General features: G+C 43.2%; 1 protein-coding gene and 1 long non-coding RNA gene across 3 annotated transcripts; one reads left to right on the plus strand and one right to left on the minus strand.

The window, feature by feature from the left end:
- Window positions 1–477: 477 nt before the first annotated feature.
- LOC142078849 (myosin regulatory light chain 2, smooth muscle minor isoform) lies at window positions 478–8,617 on the plus strand. The gene is made up of 4 exons (XM_075142047.1): window positions 478–966; window positions 6,523–6,720; window positions 6,889–7,050; window positions 8,109–8,617. Exons 2-4 carry the CDS (start codon window positions 6,537–6,539, stop codon window positions 8,279–8,281), a joined length of 519 nt encoding a protein of 172 aa, XP_074998148.1. The 5' UTR covers window positions 478–966; window positions 6,523–6,536; the 3' UTR covers window positions 8,282–8,617.
- LOC142078850 (uncharacterized) lies at window positions 8,177–19,287 on the minus strand. 2 transcript variants are annotated; one of them, XR_012672366.1, is made up of 2 exons: window positions 18,971–19,287; window positions 8,177–17,597 (listed from the first exon to the last, which is right to left on the minus strand). It is a non-coding gene; the product is annotated as an uncharacterized LOC142078850 (long non-coding RNA). The 2 variants fall into 2 exon arrangements; XR_012672365.1 differs by having other exon boundaries at window positions 8,177–17,927.
- Window positions 19,288–19,513: the final 226 nt, after the last annotated feature.

Genomic DNA, 19,513 nt, shown 5'->3' on the forward strand with positions numbered 1-19,513 from the left:
AAGACAACAGACCAGCACAAGCCCTTCCACCTGGGGAGCCCGGCCAGGCTCGCAGCCTGGCTTGTCGCCTCCGGACCCGAGACAGGCAGGTAATTGACTTCTTAAGTACGCTCTGCCAGGTGTCCCAGCTCCATCCCCTGTTGCCACACGCCACCTCCTCGGAACGCGCGGCAGCGTAGCAAAAGGTATTGTTACGTTTTATTGGGTTGGTCACCGCCCCCCCCGCACCACCACGCTGTCCTGGCTATTCACAGGGAACAGGAGTCGGTTTTCTGTCAGAAAACGGGAACAGCTGCGGTCCGTGACGCTTTACGCGGCAGTTGAAACTCTAATTAAAAGGAGGTCCTTGGAGCGCAGTCGTGCGGCGAGGGGAGGCGGGCAGGCGGGCGGGACGTGCGGCTCCCGGGGACGCTGGCCCGGCGGGGCTGGCCCGGGCACGGGGTGGGGGGTAACGTCCCGCCCGCGGGAGCCGCGCCCGGCCGCGGGGCGGGGCGAGGAGAGGAGATAAGGCCCCGCCCCGCCCGTCGCCGCGAGCCGGGCGAGCAGGAAACTCCCGCCTTTGCCTTACAAGGGCAGACGCGGCGCTCCCTCCGCCCCCCGCCCCTGGAATGCGGTGACCGCACCGCGCTGCACCAACGCTCCGCTCCGCCGGGGGGGGGATGACGGGACAGAGGCCGAGCCCGGGACCTTGACCTCATCCTCCCGAAGAGGGGAGAGACCCCTGAGAGGAAGCGCGAAAGTCGCAATCACCGTCGGGACACCCCCTTGCACGGTTTGTGCCGCCTCGCCGCCGAAGGGACGAGCCTCGTCCCCACCCCCCCCCCGCCTCTCCGCGTGGATGGTCTCGCCCACGCCTTCCTTCCTCTGCGCCGGCGGGGCGGCGGCCGCTCGCTCTCCGGAAGTGCCGTGGCCGCCACAGCCGCTCCCCGCCGCGCTCGGACGAGGACCCTCTCCTGCAGCCGCCAGGTGAGGCGGGGCCGCCGCCAGCGCTGGGGAGGGAGCGGGGGCGCTCAGCCACCGCCCGCGGGGTCTGGGGCCGGGGAAGGTGAGGGGTGCGGCCGGGCGGGGCCGCCTGAGGAGCCGGGCCGGGGGTCGCTTGCGGCGCCAGCCGCCTTGGAGGCAGCCCCCCTCGCCTCGCCTCGCCGCTGCCGGGCCCGGCTGGAGCCGTGCGTGGCGCGGGCCCCAGGGCTCTCCCTTATTAGGGAGCGGCTGCAGCCCGGGCCCGGCAGCGGGGAGCCGCCCTGCGCGGCCGGGGCTGGAGTGGGGGGGACACCGCCTGGGTGGTGGCCCGCGGCCCGCCCCGCGAGCCGGGCGGTGAGCCCTCACCGCGGGCCCGGGCAGCAGCGCCCGTTGGCACAAGCCCGCTGTCGGGAGGGATCAGCCGCCTTCCGGCCGCACCGACCCTCTCCAGCCGTTTCCTCGCCATTGTTGAGCAGGGGAAGGGCCACTCCGAAGCTCCTGCGGCTGGAAGAGGTTGAGATGGCAGGAGAGGTCGTCCGTCTGTCCTTCCCTGCTTACGTTTCCCCGCAGCAAAGCTATTGGGGACAGTTCGTAGCGGTTTCCACTCTCTAACTTGCAGACAGAGGCTTTGTTGAGTCACAAAAACTTGATTTTGAGGCAGGTTTCGCTCCTGTACGAGGGTTTAGGAAAACTTACTAATGAGGAGTGTACTAAGATGGCTTTCAAGACTAGGTGAGATTGCATAGGGTATTTTTTTTTTGAAGTGTAATCTGCTCTTTACTGAGCTTTGCCACAGATCTGCTGGAGTGCCTTGGTCTTATCGTCTCCTCCTGCTACCACCCAGACTGCGATGGATGAGTGGCGGCACCCGGTGCTGTAACTGATTACATGGACAGAACTGGGCCATTAGCTTTGAGGCTGACTTTTGAATTTGATGATTTAAGAGAAGGTGGCTATTCTATCTTAGTTTAATAAAGTTCCTAAATAATTGGCAGTACTAAATTTTATGTAGAGACTTTCTTTGTTGTGTTGGGGTTTTTTGGTGTGGGGTTTTTTTTAATTTTGAGTGATAGACACTCACAGTCATAAAACCACTGTTGAAATATGAGGCTCTTCTCTGAAGCCTAACTTTTGGTCACTGCCTCTAAACAGATCAAAATTGCACCACTGTTAGTGGGTTGTAAAGTTTCATGTCTTATTGTCTGGCCCAAGCTCTTTAGTTGCTTAGTTTTGTCTCCTTCTAGGGTTTATCTTTTCCCCAGAGGTAAGGAGTGTAAGATGACTTTCTGTGTTTCTGTACTTTGATATCCATTGCTATTGCTCGATTAAGCAAATGAATATACATGTACAAGCAGGACAGAGCAGCACAGTGCTATTACTACCTCTCTAGTCCAGTGGGTGCAATTTATTCATTTTTTTAATATGTGAAAATCTTCCTAAATAAAGGTTATGTTTTTGGAAATGTCTTATGACAAGTCTTACAAGCAAGATCTTACTTTAGAAGTTTCTTGAACAGTTTCCAAAACAAGGCCCAGACCATTCAGTGCATCATACTATTAAACAATAGACTAAACCTGCCTGTCATGACTTGTACTATCTACTGTGAAGTATTTCCACTTTTTATCTACTGAAATTCTTCTATTTTCAGCCTATACTTACCCTATTTTGATTATAAAAGCATGGGTTTTTTTTAAAAAAATGACCTAGTGGATTTATCAGATGAAATCCTATTTTCTCTAAAATTAGTGGGTCCAATGTTTGACTCAAATGAGGTTAGTTCTTGCTCGTTACATCATTCATCGTTGTACACAGAGAGAAAACACTAAGTGTAAACACTTGGAACTTTTTCATCATAAATTGATATATTTGGCTAACTGGATTGATGTCCTTGTTTTTCTGAACACATTCCAATTTATCACCCTCCTTCTAATAGAGTTTTCCAGAGCTGAGTGAAGTATTTCATGGAATTATAGAATAATTTAGGTTAGAAAAGACCTTTAAGATCATAGAGCCCAACTGTTAACGTAACACTGCCAAGTCTACCACTAAACCATGTCCCGAAGTGCCACATCTACATGTCTTTTAAATACTTCCAGGGATGGTGGCTCAACCACTTCCCTGGGCAGCCTGTTCCAATGCTTGACAACCCTTTCAGTGAAGAAATTTTTCCTAATATCCAATCTAAACCTCCCTGGTGCAACTTGAGGCCACTTCCTCTCGTCCTATCGCTGGTTACTTGGGAGAAGAGACCAACACCCACCTCGCTACAACCTCCTTTCAGGTAGTTGTAGAGCGCGATGAGGTCTCCCCTCAGCCTCCTCTTCTCCAGACTAAACAACCCCAGTTCCCTCAGCCGCTCCTCATAAGGCTTGTGCTCCAGGCCCTGCACCAGCTTCGTTGCCCTCCTCTGGACACGCTACAGCACCTCCATGTCCTTCTTGTAGTGAGGGGCCCAAAGCTGAACACAGGATTCGAGGTGCGGCCTCACCAGTGCCGAGCACAGGGGCACGATCACCTCCCTGCTCCTGCTGGCCACACTGTTTCTGATACAGGCCAGGATGCTGTTGGCCTTCCTGGCCACCTAGGCACACTGCCGGCTCATGTTCAGCCGGCTGTCAATCAGCACCCCCAGGTCCTTTTCCTCTGGGCAGCTTTCCAGCCACTCTTCCCCAAGCCTGTAGCGTTGCCTGGGGTTGTTGTGACCCAAGTGCAGGACCCGGCACTTGGCCTTGTTGAACCTCATCCAGTTGGCCTCAGCCCATTGATCCAGCCTGTCCAGGTCCCCCTGCAGAGCCTTCCTACCCTCGAGCAGATCAACACTCCCGCCCAGCTTGGTGTCGTCTGCAAACTTACTGAGGGAGCACTCGATCCCCTCATCCAGATCGTTGATAAAGATATTGAACAGGACCGGCCCCAGTACTGAGCCCTGGGGAACACCGCTCATGACCGGCCGCCAACTGGATTTAACTCCGTTCACCACAACTCTCTGGGCTCGGCCGTCCAGCCAGTTTTTTACCATTTCAGGTATAGCTGCACCAGACTTGGGCTGAAAGGCACTACAATCTTTTAAGACCTAATGTTTTGCTGTATGCAAGCTGACAGCTCTCTTCAAGTGAGAGAGTTGTGCCTTCTGTGTTCTGTATGGCTGCCTCCCAAGCCTGGTTGAGAGAAACTTAGAAAACAGTAATGCAAGCATTGGCAAATTTTTTATCTTCTCTAGTATGATATTCTGATACGGCAATCTTCCGAACAGAATCAGAAAGAAACGGGCTCTCTTCCCACCATGTGTAGCTACAGTCAGCAGCAGTCTGCTTTTGTTACCTCCTTTTGATTAGGATTGAGTTATACCCGAGAGAATTGCAGGTAGTGGCTTGCTGGGAGCACTGCCTTGCAGCACATGCAAAGTAAACTTTTTAGTTTACTTTGAATAGGCCATATCCTGAAAACTATGAATTATTTCAGAGAGCAGTTGTTAACAGATATTGTTTGACTCTATTCTGGGTAGTGGAACTTTTAATCAATAATTCAGAGTTTAACAGTAACTTGTATGACTGTTTTTACAGAGGTAAGAAAAAGACTGAAGTTATGCACAACCCTTGACTGCAGCTTGAAAGCAAACTACCTTTATTGTCAGCTGTCTTCATAAATATCTCGATGTCAGGAGTTCATCTTTATTTGTTGAAGTGTTGTTGGAGGCCAAACATCTCAGATAGCTTGTGGTTAGTGAATGCAATGAAGAGAACTTCAGTGTTGTTGAATGATGCACAGTTGCATTTCATAGGCTATTTTTAGTTCGGGACATAATGGATTTTTTTATACGTCAGAAGTACGTTGTGTGTGCACGTAGGATTTAAAAGTGTGGAATCAGCAGGGGAAATCAGTAACGCTCTTTGTAGACAGACTGAGAAGGACATAACCATGGAATATCCTTTTATGATCCAGATGCTTGGTACAGCATGTCATGTATCTGATACAAAGCAAGGTAAAATGTCTTTCCTTTAATTAAAAACAAAAAAGCTAACTGCTTTTTGCCTGAATATTGGATTGATTGACCATGTAAGGGAGTTACTTTGCTTAATCTTACTCCCTTTTTTTTAAGGATGAATTCAAATTAGTGCCTTCACTCTTACTTTGCAGGAGTCTAACAGGAAATATAGTAACTTTGAGCAAACTATCTGAGAAACCGTTAGAACTGTGCTGTGACTCTGATTAGAATTTTAAAGTTATAAAATTAATACTTAGTGTAAATTTCAAAATGTTGGCATTCTTGTGACTGCAGGTGAAGCTTAAATTTGTCCTCTTTCAGGACACTTCCTGCAGGTGCTTCCTGTAAAATTCAAAATCAAGGATGGAAGGAATCTGGTTTGCATAACATTTGGTTTGAGCATAATAAAGGATTACAGCAGCATGGATTGCTTACATTAGATAAATCTAAAGCATAGAGGTGTACCAGACTTCTGCAAACAACATTAAAGGGGGTCTACCTTACTTTGATCCAATAGCAATGTTGAGGTCTTTGTGTTTGCATTTCAGTGAATGACTCAGCTTTTTGTGTTCGTCAACCATAGCTGAACACTAAGTGTATCTTGAAAGCCTCACTTCTACCCTGATTATATTGTTATAACATGTAAACTACCACGTTTATTTCTTCATTTGACAGCTCAAGGGAGACAATGAAATTAGTATATTTGTGATACATGAAACTATATAAAGATTCTGTGAGAATATATAAATGTTTTAAAAGATTGTTTCTTTTAAATTATCAATCTTCAGAGTTTTAGAACTATTATGTCATTGATCCATTTAAAAAAGAGTATGCTTGCATTTGTATATGTATTGTGTAATAGTTCCACTGTGTAAGAGAAGAGCAATGTAGTGCTTTTGAACCACGTTAGTGTTCTTTTTCTAACAAATGCAATCCTCTAGTTGACTTTGAAAGCACTCTAGTAGAAGTTCGTTGGCAGATCTCTCTCCCAGCGCCATCCAACGATCTTCATAAAAACATTAGGCTCTTATCACTGTCATTCTGTGTCCTGAGACTTCCTGCTCTTTTAACAGCAGCTATTCTAACAAAATGTTATTCAGAACCTAAAATACTTTTTTTTCCCCCCCCCCTCCCAAATGTTAGTTTAGTATATTGCTTGATTTATTTAACCACTACAATCTATGCTAGGTTAGCAGCCCATATCCTTCTATGTGGTAGGTCAACAGTGCCTACTAAACTGCTAAGTATGTAATCATCTTCATTTGTGAAAGATGCAGATAGGGTATTGAATCAGCAATACAAGCACTGTGTGAGTTTCATTTCAAGAACATGATGTGATTTTTAACGTAGCCTGCTATTGGCCTACAGTGCCAGTCCCTGAATCCTGAAAGACATTATGCTTAATAGCAAGTGAAGTCCAAATGAAATAAAATAGAGCAGGAGATATTAAAATAAATGTGTACTTTGGGGTATTTGCTTATAATATCAAATTTGATATTCCTTTATCCATCTCTCCCCCTAGGACTTGTAATCTGATTTAATAAGGCTAAATCTTGGATATGTTTCTGTCTCCCTAGAACCAACAGCCAACATGTCTAGCAAAAGGGCAAAGACGAAGACCACCAAGAAGCGCCCTCAGCGTGCCACTTCCAATGTATTTGCAATGTTTGATCAGTCGCAGATTCAAGAATTCAAGGAGGCCTTCAACATGATCGACCAGAACAGGGATGGCTTCATTGACAAAGAGGACTTGCACGATATGCTCGCCTCCCTTGGTAATGTCACCTTCCTGTTTACGGTTGCCAAGCAAATTTGTGCTGTTACAATTAAAATACTGAGTTTGGGGTAGCTCATGAGAGGTGTCTCAGTTTGTACTATGCTATTCAAATTACTTTTTCTTTTAGTTTGAAAGCTAAACCAAATATGAATCCCTTTATTTGTAGGAAAGAATCCAACGGATGAATACCTAGATGCCATGATGAACGAGGCTCCAGGCCCCATAAACTTCACAATGTTCCTCACAATGTTTGGTGAGAAGTTAAATGGCACCGATCCGGAAGACGTAATCAGGAATGCTTTTGCTTGCTTTGATGAAGAAGCGACAGGTACGTGGGTAATGTAACAGTGTACATGTATTATTTCTACTTACTTTTGTAACAATAAATACTTGTATTCATAGAAGTGGTGATGAATTTTTTTTTTAACTGTGAAAATTCTGATTTCTGCAAACTAAAAATCATGCCATGTATCCTCAGCAGCTGAAATTACCTTTTCAAACACAAAAAACTTAAATCCCAAACTTCTGGCACTTCGGTGGTGCTGTTCAAGACAGGAGAAAGGAAAAAAGATGTTGATTTGGAAACAGGGTCTTAAATTTTTCCAAACTTAAAATTCAGCTTCGGGGCAACTTTTGTAAGGGGAATCCTTGTCTTCAAAGCTGTTGTGCTTTTATGAAGAACTTGTTTTCTGTCAGCAACTTGTATCCACCTTCCCTCTGTTAAGCTGCACTTAAAGGAGAAGAAAATTAATACAAGAAAAACCTTGTGTGACTCAAAGAGTGCTGACAGAAGGAATCACAAGTTATATAAGGCTGCTTGTTTAATAAACAATGCCAAAAATGTATTCTTTGCAACCAGCCTAGTAAATCTGATTTTTGTCACTGATTTAAGATCCATTTAAAATCTTTGAAATATTTCAAACTTCCCTGTGTTTCATTAACTTGTTGAACATTGGTGGTGAAGTTCTGTCATTATTTTTTTAAGTGGTTTTCATCAGGAATGTTCAAGACAAATGTTTGTGTAAAATATACAGTTGTTAGAAGGCTCTCGGTAATACCGGGAGTATAACCCTGCTGTTGGGAAGAAGGTCCAATATGTACACTGACAAATCTGTATATCCTTTGAAACACAAGCAAATCACAAAATGGCCTTTACGTGAAGTAGTGAGACCATGCAGATTAACTAAGAGGCTTGACTTGATTGAATGCTTGTAATTATTTGGCAATTATAGTAATAGGCTTTAATGGCTTTGTTGTCATTTGGCAACACAGACTGTAGGTCTCTTTAATTGAAACGAAGAATTAAAAGAAATAAATTATCATCCATCTATTAGCAGATAAATTTTAAAACTCCTTTTTCTTATGTCCTCTTACATTGTGTTCTAGGGTTCATCCAGGAGGACTACCTGCGAGAGCTGCTGACGACAATGGGAGACAGGTTCACAGATGAAGAGGTAGATGAGCTGTACAGAGAGGCACCCATCGACAAAAAGGGGAATTTCAACTACATTGAATTCACGCGCATCCTGAAACACGGAGCAAAAGACAAGGATGACTGAGCAAATCCCTCGATACCTGCAGATTATCTCTGCTTTACATTTACATCTATTTTTGAGGGTTTCTTTCTGATAGAACTTGTTGCATGCATTTAGCTTTACAGCTTTTGCCTTTCTCAATGTATTTATCTATTCCAGGCCATTTAGGCACATTTGCACCTGTGTAATCAGACTGGAAGTGGGAAAAATATTGTGAGGAAAAGGGTAAGGGGACAAAGATCCATGGACTTGATAGTCCAGGAAAATAATCTCAATGTTTCTGGTTTAGCTGGATTTTTACATTTTTGTAATAAATGCCATTTTGAAATAAAGATTGCTATATAGATAAAATACCTCCAATTCTTTTGTGAAGAATGACATTTCTATTATGCATTTACAAGTGCAGGTGTGTTAATTGTATTTTACTTGCAGTTGCAAGTCAATCTGGAAAACTCCTTTTCATAATGTTTTGTGCAGTGTCACACAGTTCTGAAATGCTCCTAACAGTATGTGCTGGTGTCTTTAAAAATGCAGCTGTACAAATCTCTTATCTCAGGTTTTTGAAGTGGCATCTGACTGGTGTAAGTAGTTAGCCAAAGAAATGGTTGGGGAAGATTGTTACAATTGCCTAAGGGCCAGCAGAGAACATTTATGATTCTGTAGCAGATATCATGCCCAGCTTTTATGTCCTTTTAATATTGATAGTGTTTTAGCAATATTTTCATGTCAAAGTTTGCATTCCTGTTTGCTAAGTTTTTATGCTGGCAATAAGTGGGAATTAGGCATATTTTCTTCCTTCTGCTGAAGGAAGCTTGTGCAAAGGAATCTCTCTGAGCTACAGTGTCTGTGCTGGCACTAATTAACAGCAATACATGGCCAGAAAACCTACATAAAGCTTTATTATTTTGTAGCTTTTAATTTGCGAGAATTTGAGCATTTGTGAGAATGTGAGCAAAGTAGTTCTGAGAATTAACTTGGTATATACATGCTAAAGTCACTCCCACTTTTTAAAAGATCATACATTTTTCTCAGCTACATTGATAAGGTGGCTTTTAAGCAAGCAAGACTCATTCATTCGAAAACCGCTGTGGCTGATGCTGTTGTCTCAAATACCAAGAAAAGAGGAAGGTTGTTCTCCTAGTTCTTTGCATGACCGTGTCCTTGGATGTGTCTCATTCTGTTGGCTACTGCAAGCTGAAAAGTATACGGGGAATTTATCTTACCTACATATTTATCAAAGTGATGACCTCTTATCCAGAAACCATGGCCTGAGCTATTTCACATGACTTAAAACACCCCAAGGAATAGGAATTCTACTTCAGCTAAAGGGCATGTAAAAGCTGGAACAGCATATACTGTAAGGAGGGTTTGTCTCATATCCTGTGTGGTAGCATGAAGACTTGGTTACTTAATCTTGCTTATGTTACCAGTATGGCAGTTCTTGAAGATATTCTGGCTTTAGCTTTGTAAATAAGTTAACTTGACAAAGTATACTCAGCAGGCATACTTTGGTTTGGTTTTTTTTTTGGTTGGTTGGTTTTTTTTTTTTTATTCCTGGGTGGTTTATTCTACTTCTGGGCTTAAATAAAATGAGTTTTCAGCCATTCTTTTCCCAATTTCGTGTTTTATATGCTAACTGGAACTTAGCCTCAATTTTTCTTTTTCTCCTACCCAGACTATGATGTTCTTTGCTATATGACTTCAGACTGCCATACCTGTTCCTTTTCTTAAAAGTTTGTTTTTAAACTATCTCGGTGCTCTTCAGTATGGTTGCTGAGGTATTTCTCCATAGGATGCTTGCAAGGTTCTAACAATAGCTGATTTTTTTTTTTGAAAGTATTTTACAAGTATGTATGGAAGTTTTCACCTACAATGCCCATGTGACAAAGACAACAGTGTAGAGATCTAGGAAACACTGTCTTGTTGAAATGTTGCTATGTAACATTAAGCTGAAGAACAGTTACACTGTCACTTCTTTAGACTGATCTTGTCACATCTGTGCAATTCAATATTGTGTGCATGCATGCAAGCAGCCTGCACTAAGGATAGCTGTTAGACTATCTTGATTATTTTTCCCTTTGAATGTCTAAATGGTGTAAGATTCAGAGGGTCAGTTTTCTTCTGTTATGAACACTGGGTCCCCAAACCATACTCCTCCTGATCCTGTCTTCTCAGTAAATTTTAGGTACTGGTATGCTAGTTACACTGAGTAGTCAGCAGACAAGCCAGCTGGATTTTTCTTGCTGGAAATAAGTTTTGAAGTAGTGATTTTTAAATCATAACTATTAGTTACACACAAGAGAATCAGGTATCTTCCTGGAGAGGAAATTGCCCACTTCAAAATCTTACGTAGTGCTGCTCTCAATTTTCGAACAGCCAGCTGAAATGTGGGATGTAGCTGCTTTGTCCCTTGTCGCACTGTGTGGGTGCTACGTTTTTGGCTGCTTTCTCCGGTGAGGGGGTGGGGACAGGGAACTATTAATGTAAAGATACCTACTCAGGAAGACACGTTATTGAGAAAGAATTTCCAAGGATGTTCAAGTATAACTAATGTTGACCTTCCAAGTTCAGGTTTCCCTAGTATCTGTATTGTAATGTAGGAGACCAGTTAACCTGCAAGAGGGCACAAAACCCTTAACCGCCGGAAGGCTACGAGACCTACAGACCCAGCCAAGAGACCATATAAGAGCATCAGACGTGTTTTGTAGCTAGGCAGCGAGGAATGTCCAGACAGCTGAGGTTGCGTGCCGAGGGCTGTAGGGATGTGTCATCAATAATCCACTTCCAAAAATAAAAATAACTTTGGTCACTCAAACAGCTTAAGACTCTGATGACTTAGATTTAGCATTTCACAGTCAAAACCTTGGAACCTAATCTTTTCTCCCTTGGGGTTCATATATAATGGCCTCCAAGCTCCACATCAGACTAAGCTTATGATGAAAAACTATTTTCATAGGCTGCTGCACACATTTAATAGTCTTACATCTACAGTGATATATAATGATGCCCTGTGAAGCACTATTGAAAAGCAGTGATTTATTTTACGTGACCCATTTACCCTGTTCTAAGGCCACATCCACAAAGGTCGAATTAAAGCCAAAGAGCTATCGCAGCTGCGTGAGAAACCTCCGAAGAGGACTACATTTGTGTGAAGTGCTGCCAGTACACGCCTGCCTGCTGCTTTTTTTTCCCCCTCCTCTGACTGTTGCTGGAGAGATTGGTAACATGCAACATTGTAACTCCTCAGGATACACTTGTTTCTGCTCTTTAGGCTGCATTTAAGCAAATAAAACCATCTTTCATTACACAGTGATCAGCTGACTGAAGCATTTCACAACATGAAGTCAGCGTAATATACTAGCTCAGCAACTAACTGATGTCACAGAGGTGGTGTTCGTACACTCTGAAGTAAGGATCCGTTTCGCCACTGACCTCAGAACTATCTTTAGATCGCTTGTTTCTAGGATCACCACCATCTGTTGAGGACCAAAATGTAACAAGAGGGGCCCTATTCTGGCACAGGACATCAGTCACAGTATGCCTTTGTGTCCTGCCCAGTATATTTGTTCCAAAAGCTGGAAAATATCTGAAATCCTGTCATCCCATGTTTCTCCTGGCCGTGGCCTCTTCTTGTCCAGAATGTTACTAACCGATTATTTGGTGTGTTCCTGGGGAGTTTCAAATGGCAACAAATAGCTCTTTTACCATACTGAAGGCATTCAGACAAGGTAAGTCCAAATAGCAGGTGAATAACAATCAAAGTAGAGTCAGGAACATTTTAGATATCAGCGGTTAATCTGCATTGGTATTGCCTATGTTCCCAAGCTCCTATTTTGGCTTGCTTACTTAATTTTTCAAACTTTACTGTTACTTTTAGATAACCGCCTCCTTTGGAAAAATGATTTAGGATCAGATTCATTTAAAAATGATTTAGTAACTCAGAAACAGTATTACAGAAGCCAGGAACAATATAGAGGCAAAAAGAAATCGGTAAATGCCTCTCAAAATGCAGCTTAAAAATAAGCTATCATGTTGAAAAGCAATACTGGGGAAAAAAAACAAATTCCACACAGCTCATTTTTGTTGTGCTCTGAGCAGCAACTCCATAGAGATCACTGTTTTCCCAAACTTTTGATATATTAGACAGAAAACTTTTCATCTTCAAAAAAAAAAAAAGTGGCTCTTCCTATTTTCTCTGCAGCCCGTGGGCCTGTACACACATCATTCCCTGGGACCACTCATTTTGGCTCGGAGTGAGCTCAGTTGCTGCGGGCAGACAAAGCAGGCTGGCTGCTGGGGCAGCACATCCTTTGGGAATCCCTGCACCAGACCTTGAAAAAAATAACTTGTATTGCACATTTCAACAATACAGAAAAAAATACTGCCAAGGAATATTTTCAGACCAAATGTGTGATATTCCCTAGAGAACAATCAGACATCATAGACATTGCATCACGGGGCTTAAGGGGTCATGCAGTCTGTATGAATGTAATAAATCTAAGGGAAGATGTTTACATGTTTCTCGGAAGCATGTAATGAACAGGAAAGCAGGAAACCAAACCGCCTCCTGGAAAATCCCAACCTCTTGCTGCATGCAGACTCCTCTGCCACACAGCCGTGATTCAGTCCCTTAGTAAACCAGCCTTGCACTTTGATAAAGCTCGAAAGCCAGTTACAAATACTACAGGATTAGACAGGTCAAGACTAACTTTAATACATGTGCCTAAAGGAACAGATGGTGTGTGACAGCAGCATTCATTTTAGCATTCTTGTAAGCTGTCACTGCTCAATTTTGCAAGGTTTATTTAATCCTTAATTTGCAATTTCCTCACTTTGACAATTTTAGGGTATCAGTGAGTACAACCTCATTAAATACTGAACTACATTTTGTTTTGGTTTTTCCCTTATGCATGTTGTGGGCATGGCTCCTTGGGAGTTAAGAGACAGCATTTCACAATAATTTCCAGCCTCTGTCTAGCATAGTCAAGTGGGTGCGTGTAAAATGGGGCCTGAGAGCCCTGTCTTAGTGTTTGCTAAAATAGAGTTGCTGTCAGACATGAGTAACTTTAACTTAGCATTGTATCTAACACATACCAGGTTTTTTTTCCTCTATCAAATTCTTCTTCCTTTAATTGTGAGCTAAACATCTCTAATCCAATAGGTTTTATACTGGCAACATATGATCACCCCACAAGAAGCATGTTGATTTTGAAATCGGTCCACTAGCCAACCAAACTTGCATAGGCCTCAGCTAATAAGAAAACTGATAACAGCTTACTTTTTATGTCAAACACCTCATTAAATACACTCCTCCTTGCTTTCCGGGTATGTTTTAAAATACCATTTAAGGCTTTCGGTCAAGCATTGAACACATTTCATTTTCTTCCTTATTTGTACATACACATTATCAGATAGATACAAACACTAATTTAACATGCGAGGAGAGGACAGACATGTACGTCCTTAGGTTTAGCAGAATTAATTACATGTGCTTGAAAGACTGGAGGCCTCACTCTCTTCTTACTAAGAATACCTTATCAACACTTACTTTTGCATTTCACTTATAAACATTGTGGAATCACGGTGTCTGGCAATATTTCTGTTTAAAACTAGTGCAAAAAGGGGAGAAAAACCCACAAAGATTTGGCTGAAATTATTGCAACTTACCAGCTGGGATAAAAAACAGGTGATGGACATACAGCACAAGTGGCAGTACAGTGACTTCTTTATCACAGAGAACAGGTAGCAAGGGACAAAAACCTAGCAGAAATCAACAGCCCAAGATGTACTTTTCAGCATTTTCTTTCTTTTTTTTTTTTTAAATTTGTGTTCTTACATATAAAGGACTTCAGACTTGGGAAAGCAAGGAGCACCTTGTCTGCTGAGTCCAGTCCCTTGATACTCCGTCAAACATGTTTCAGTGGCCATTCATACAGTGATCGAGCTGCAGATTTAAATAATTATGCTGGGGTATTTTCTTTTCTCCTGTTTTACAACACTTCAGAGACTTACTTTATTTTATTTATGTTCCATTACATTTCTCTGCTTTGTCCATGGCCCTGGCATATCGTTGTCATACGACGCTCTAGAGAACTTATGTTCTTGCCTTTTCCTCAGCTATGCACCCTGGAAGTTATCAGAAAGTCAAGCCAGAGCTATTTCTCATTTTCAATATAGAGAAAGAATATAACATTCTCCATTCTCTGAGAGCCTTTATTTTTCATGCTTCAGCACCTACATTGTGGCAGGGACCACCTGGGAAAGCAGTAACTTATCATTTTTATTCATGAGGTTTTTGAATGAAAACAAGTAATACCCCACAGCCGGTTAGAAGTCTTGCTCTGAAGCCCTCCAAGCGACTCAAGCGAAGACAAGCAGTCAGAATCCCTTCTTTCACTCACGACTTCTCAAACATTTTCCCTTTGGATCACAGCACTGGAACTATTTTTGGAGAAATTCCAGAACAACTCTGGGATGCTCCCAGCATCACAAAAAGAATGTCACTTTGACTGATACAGCACCACACTTGGGATAGCTTGACAGAGACAACAGGTGCCAGCTGGAATCAGGGAAGAAGGGATGGAAAGGCAGAGGGATGAGCCAAAGTACTAGGCGAAGCAATTGACAGTCAAAATGTGTTTGTTAAATGACTGTTTTGACCTAGAAATGACTTAGATGAAAATTTGGAAATATTGGATTGTGCTGTCAATACTTAACCTCTGTAAGTAGCATTTGCTACTTTTGTTAATAGCGATAATACGCTCAGAAAAATCTCTTAACTGGCAAAACTATCCAACTTTCACACATTTTTAATTCTTAATTCAATGCCAAAATCACAAGTATGCTTTTTCACGTAGTCTCCTTTTTTATACTTTTTTGTTTATTTCCTATAGATATCCTCAGTCTTACTTCTAAGATGACCAAGGGCATGGAATAGTTTCTGTACAAGAAAAACTACCTAAGCAGGACTCTTTGCTACAGCTGACGGAACATGCAAGAGCTCTCTAGAAGCAAAAGTAGCATGAAAGAGGTGGACACAAAATTCAGCCTCAGCGTTTCTTCCAATACAAAGTCTAGAGCATCGAATACAAATAGGAATATGTAGGTTCAAAATTAGTAAGGTGAAGTTCTTCATGTAACAAATAGCAACCTTGCAAAGGAATCCAAAAAACACCAGCAAAGGATATTGTGGATGCTACATTTACATCAGTTCAAGGACGACATATTAGGCAAGCTCATGAAAGAAGTTCATCATGGGTTACTAAATACCCTATCTGGCTCAGGGTGGCTTACCCCTCCATGAGCTAAAAATAGTAGAGGTTGGGAGAGGATTCTGGGAAGATATCATAGGCTTCCTCGATTCTTATTCTTCTCTCAATACCTGCATATGGCCATTGCTGCTGCTCTCGCCTCAGGAACAGACTAAAAGCACTCAGTGCTCTCTCTGCTCCAAAAAGAAGAGGAACCTGATGATTCCAAGTTTCAGGGAAAAAAAAAATTAAAAAAACCAAAACAATAAAACTCTCCAGGGACCTGGCAGGGGAGACCTCACAGCATCTATTACTTGTTGAAGGCATCCAAGGAACCAGTAGACACATCCCAGTGGTGCTTCACCTAGAAATGCAAGAAGCAGAAAGAGGACACAGCTGCTGGGCTTCCCCTTCCTCACTTTATGGGCCAGTTTTGACTTGCTGAAAACTCAGGGTGAGACTTGGACAATTTCATTTAACCCCAGCTTCATGGTTCTCACCTTCCTAGGAGGCACCAAGATCTGAATGTTGAGTAAAACTCCAGCCTGAGCAATCCTGACAGGCTTGCTCTGCTCCTCGCTGTTGTGTATGGCCACGTGCAGCCGCTGGGGATGATCCTGGTATTTTTTCTGGCCTTGCAGCAAGCAAGCGGTACACCATGACCGCAAACAAGTCCCCTGGCTCCCACTCATTCAGTGCAGTTGCCTTTGTGGAGCAGACAGTGCAGACACAGTCCATGGGAATGGCGGCTCACCAAAGCATGGCCAAGACTTTGCTCCCTGCTTTCCAATTCCAGAATATGCATCTCTTTACAGCTAGGGCACACCGGACTAGGCAGACTTTTACTGTGAGCCAGTGCAGCTGTTCCTCTAACATCAATTAGATTCATAAAGAAACATCATATGACAAAGACTGATTCTGCTTCATTAAGCAACCAAGTTAATCACAAATATTTGTACTGTCATTATAACTCAGCAGACGCGGGGAAATGGAGAGAATTAAATGAAAGGAGGGAAAACGTTTACCATAAATTGCTTGTTGTCTATAATAGCCTTAAGTATGAAACAGATAATTTTAAGGCTTTTAGACAATCCAAAGAAAACAAGCCTAGGAAAACATTTCAACGGCACCAAAGTATTTGAGTATTTTAGATGGAAAGGGTAGGAAAATTTTATACACTTTGTCTGAAAGGGTTTTTTCTTAAACAAGACTGACATAAATGAGAAAGAAGGTGGGAGTAATGAAGGAAAATGTAGTAGAAAGAAGAAAACTGAAGGAGTTAAGAGCTCAGCATTTAAAAAAAAAATCATGTTTTCAGAATGGATAAATTGATTCCTATTTTGTATGGTTTATGCAGGAAATTATGCGGTACTGAGAAACAAACAAATTTTTGGCATACGTTCTTGGATGTGGAAGTGCATTTTTCTCCAGCCCACAGAACAAACGCTGTAAGAAACTGAAGCTCATCACTAGGCGGCACTATTTCTTGGTACAGTACCATCGGCCACACCAGCATCCTTTCGACACACCCAGCCCGACAACAGCCTGGCCCCGGAGGCTCTGGCAGTGCCCGGCCTGCACTCGGGACGGCAGGGAGGGCACGCTCTCTCTGCAGAGCAGGTGTAGAAACGCTTCACTCTGGGCATACTTTGCACTGCCTGGTGGCAAAAGGCTGGATGAATCGCTTGGCAGCAGAGCTACCCATTTCCACCTCGGGCTTCCCAGAATGTGCTCTCCCTAGGATGTGCCAGGACTGTTCGCCTTCAAGACCAGGCCTGCTGTCCCATCAGATAGTGATCTGCAAGCACAGCTCTCCATGCAGTCAGGGAGCGCTATCAGAGCGCAGAGGAGCCTGCGTACTCAAGAAAGCAGCCTGCAAACTCAAGAAACAGCCCGTGGCTTCATTGTACTCTCAGAAACAGTCTGTAAGGCAGCAGGAAGTGGGATTACAGCCACGCTGTTCTCCAGCAACAGCCAGGGATGCACAGTCACAGGGAACTAAGCACTGTTCAGGGCTGCGGGCAGCTCTTAGGTACCATCCGCAAGCAGCATCCTCTCCAGAGGGAGATTTAAACAGCAGAAACAAAGTCCTGTTCACCCGAGAGATCATCACAACAGATCTTCTTAATTAAGAGCTGAAGAACAAGCTAATACATTCACAAAAAAAAAATTTACTTTTTTTTTTTCTTTTCTTTTTAAGATTTATGTCAACGAGTAAAAAAATATTCTCCAAATATTATAGAGGCAAAACAAATCCCTTTTTTTCCCTTTAAATTTCTTTAGTGGTATCATGAATGCTGGAATCAAGTAAAATCAAAACATTTGTAAAAGCATTATCTAGATTCACATCGCACTGAAAATGGTCTGCATTTAACAACTGCTTCTCATTCCATTATGATGCAACAAATTGGAGACAAAAGCTTTAAGAGAGACAGAGAGAGACACAGACAGACAATTTCGTCACTAAGAACTGATCTCATACTGGGCGAGTAATATTACTGTATCTATTCTCACATCTTTGAAAGTTAAACACTGGGAACAACATACACGTTGACAGGCTTCATATAACACCTTTTTAATAACATGAAAAACAATACAATAGAGTAGCATGTTTGCAGCACTGGTTCAATTTAAAGTAAATGATGAAAGGATTTTAAATTAAGACATCAAATAACTATTTTTATAATTAAATTTCAACACACAATTCAGTTGTTGAAGATTATCACAGAGTATTTTAATAACTCTATTACTATCTTGGTGTTTCTACTGCTTTGCTGCCCACTCACACTTTGCGTATAATTATCCTGAAACTATGTGCCATGTCTAGTAAGTACAGAGGATTTTTCCCCAATACTTTTTCCATGAGCATGTGTCGATCCATCAAAGTTTAATATTTTTTTTCCCCTTGCATTTCGAGGCAAATTTTAGGAGAGTGATATTAAAATTCATTGGGAAAGTATTCTTATAAGCTAATTAGGCCAAATTCTCAGATCTCATGAAGTAACTTCTGGTTTGAGGGGAGGGCAAGGAAAGAAAGTTGGGCCTTTTAGCAACTAAAGTGTCTTCCTTCAAATTTGGGACTGCAACTTCTAGATTATATATTAACTTCTGTATGCACAGGGCTTAAATGTAATCCATTTACATTTGTAAATATAACTGGTAATTTCAGCAAAAGCCTATTTTTTCCTTTCCTCCTTAAGAGTTATTGTTTACCAAGGTACCGAATGTATACCAACAAAACTGGTAACAGGTAGGAAAGGAGTTAAAACAACAATGAACTGACAGTGCAGCTCTCCCATCTGACAATATTTCAGAAGCTTTTTGTGTACTAAAAAACGGCTTCTTGAACCCCAAGTGATTTATATGGGACTTCAATATGCAAAATGTGAATAAGCATTCCGTTCAGAAAAATTTTAAAAATGCAGAAGCGGCCATGGGCTAAAAACGATCATGCTTCATTTACCTCACTGCTATGACACCATCAACCTGTTAACTCCGCGGTCGCCGGCTGAGGCTTCAGGAACACGGACAGAAACTCCATCTTCAACGTGATACATAAAAGACAAGCACACGGGAAGAACTCCTGACCCGAAGAAGCCCTCCAGTCCTCTCAAAACAAGAGCGCGGAGCCGGGCGTCCCCGCCGCCCGGGTCGGGTGCCGGCGCCCGGCTGAACGCGGCGGCCGCCAGCCCGGAGCTGCCCCGTGTACCCCCTGACCTCAGACACGCGTTTTTAAGGCGGCTCGCATTTATCCCTTCTCATCAACTTTCTGGGCTCTCCCCTGCCCAGCACCCCCAGCCTCAGGGCCCGCCCGCCCGCCCCCGGAGCGGCGGCCGCCAGCGGAGCTCCCTCCCTCCCTTCCCCGCCAGCCGGCATCTGCAGGCAGCGCCCAGGGCTCAGCACCGACGGCGGCAGCGACTTCCCCCGGGCTGCGCCAACGCTGCCGGAGCCGGGGGGGGAGAAGCGGTTGCGGGGACGTCCCGAGCCAGCCGCCCCGAGTAAGGGA

Source organism: Calonectris borealis, chromosome 2, assembly GCF_964195595.1.
Source record: "Calonectris borealis chromosome 2, bCalBor7.hap1.2, whole genome shotgun sequence".
Lineage (NCBI taxonomy): Eukaryota > Metazoa > Chordata > Aves > Procellariiformes > Procellariidae > Calonectris > Calonectris borealis.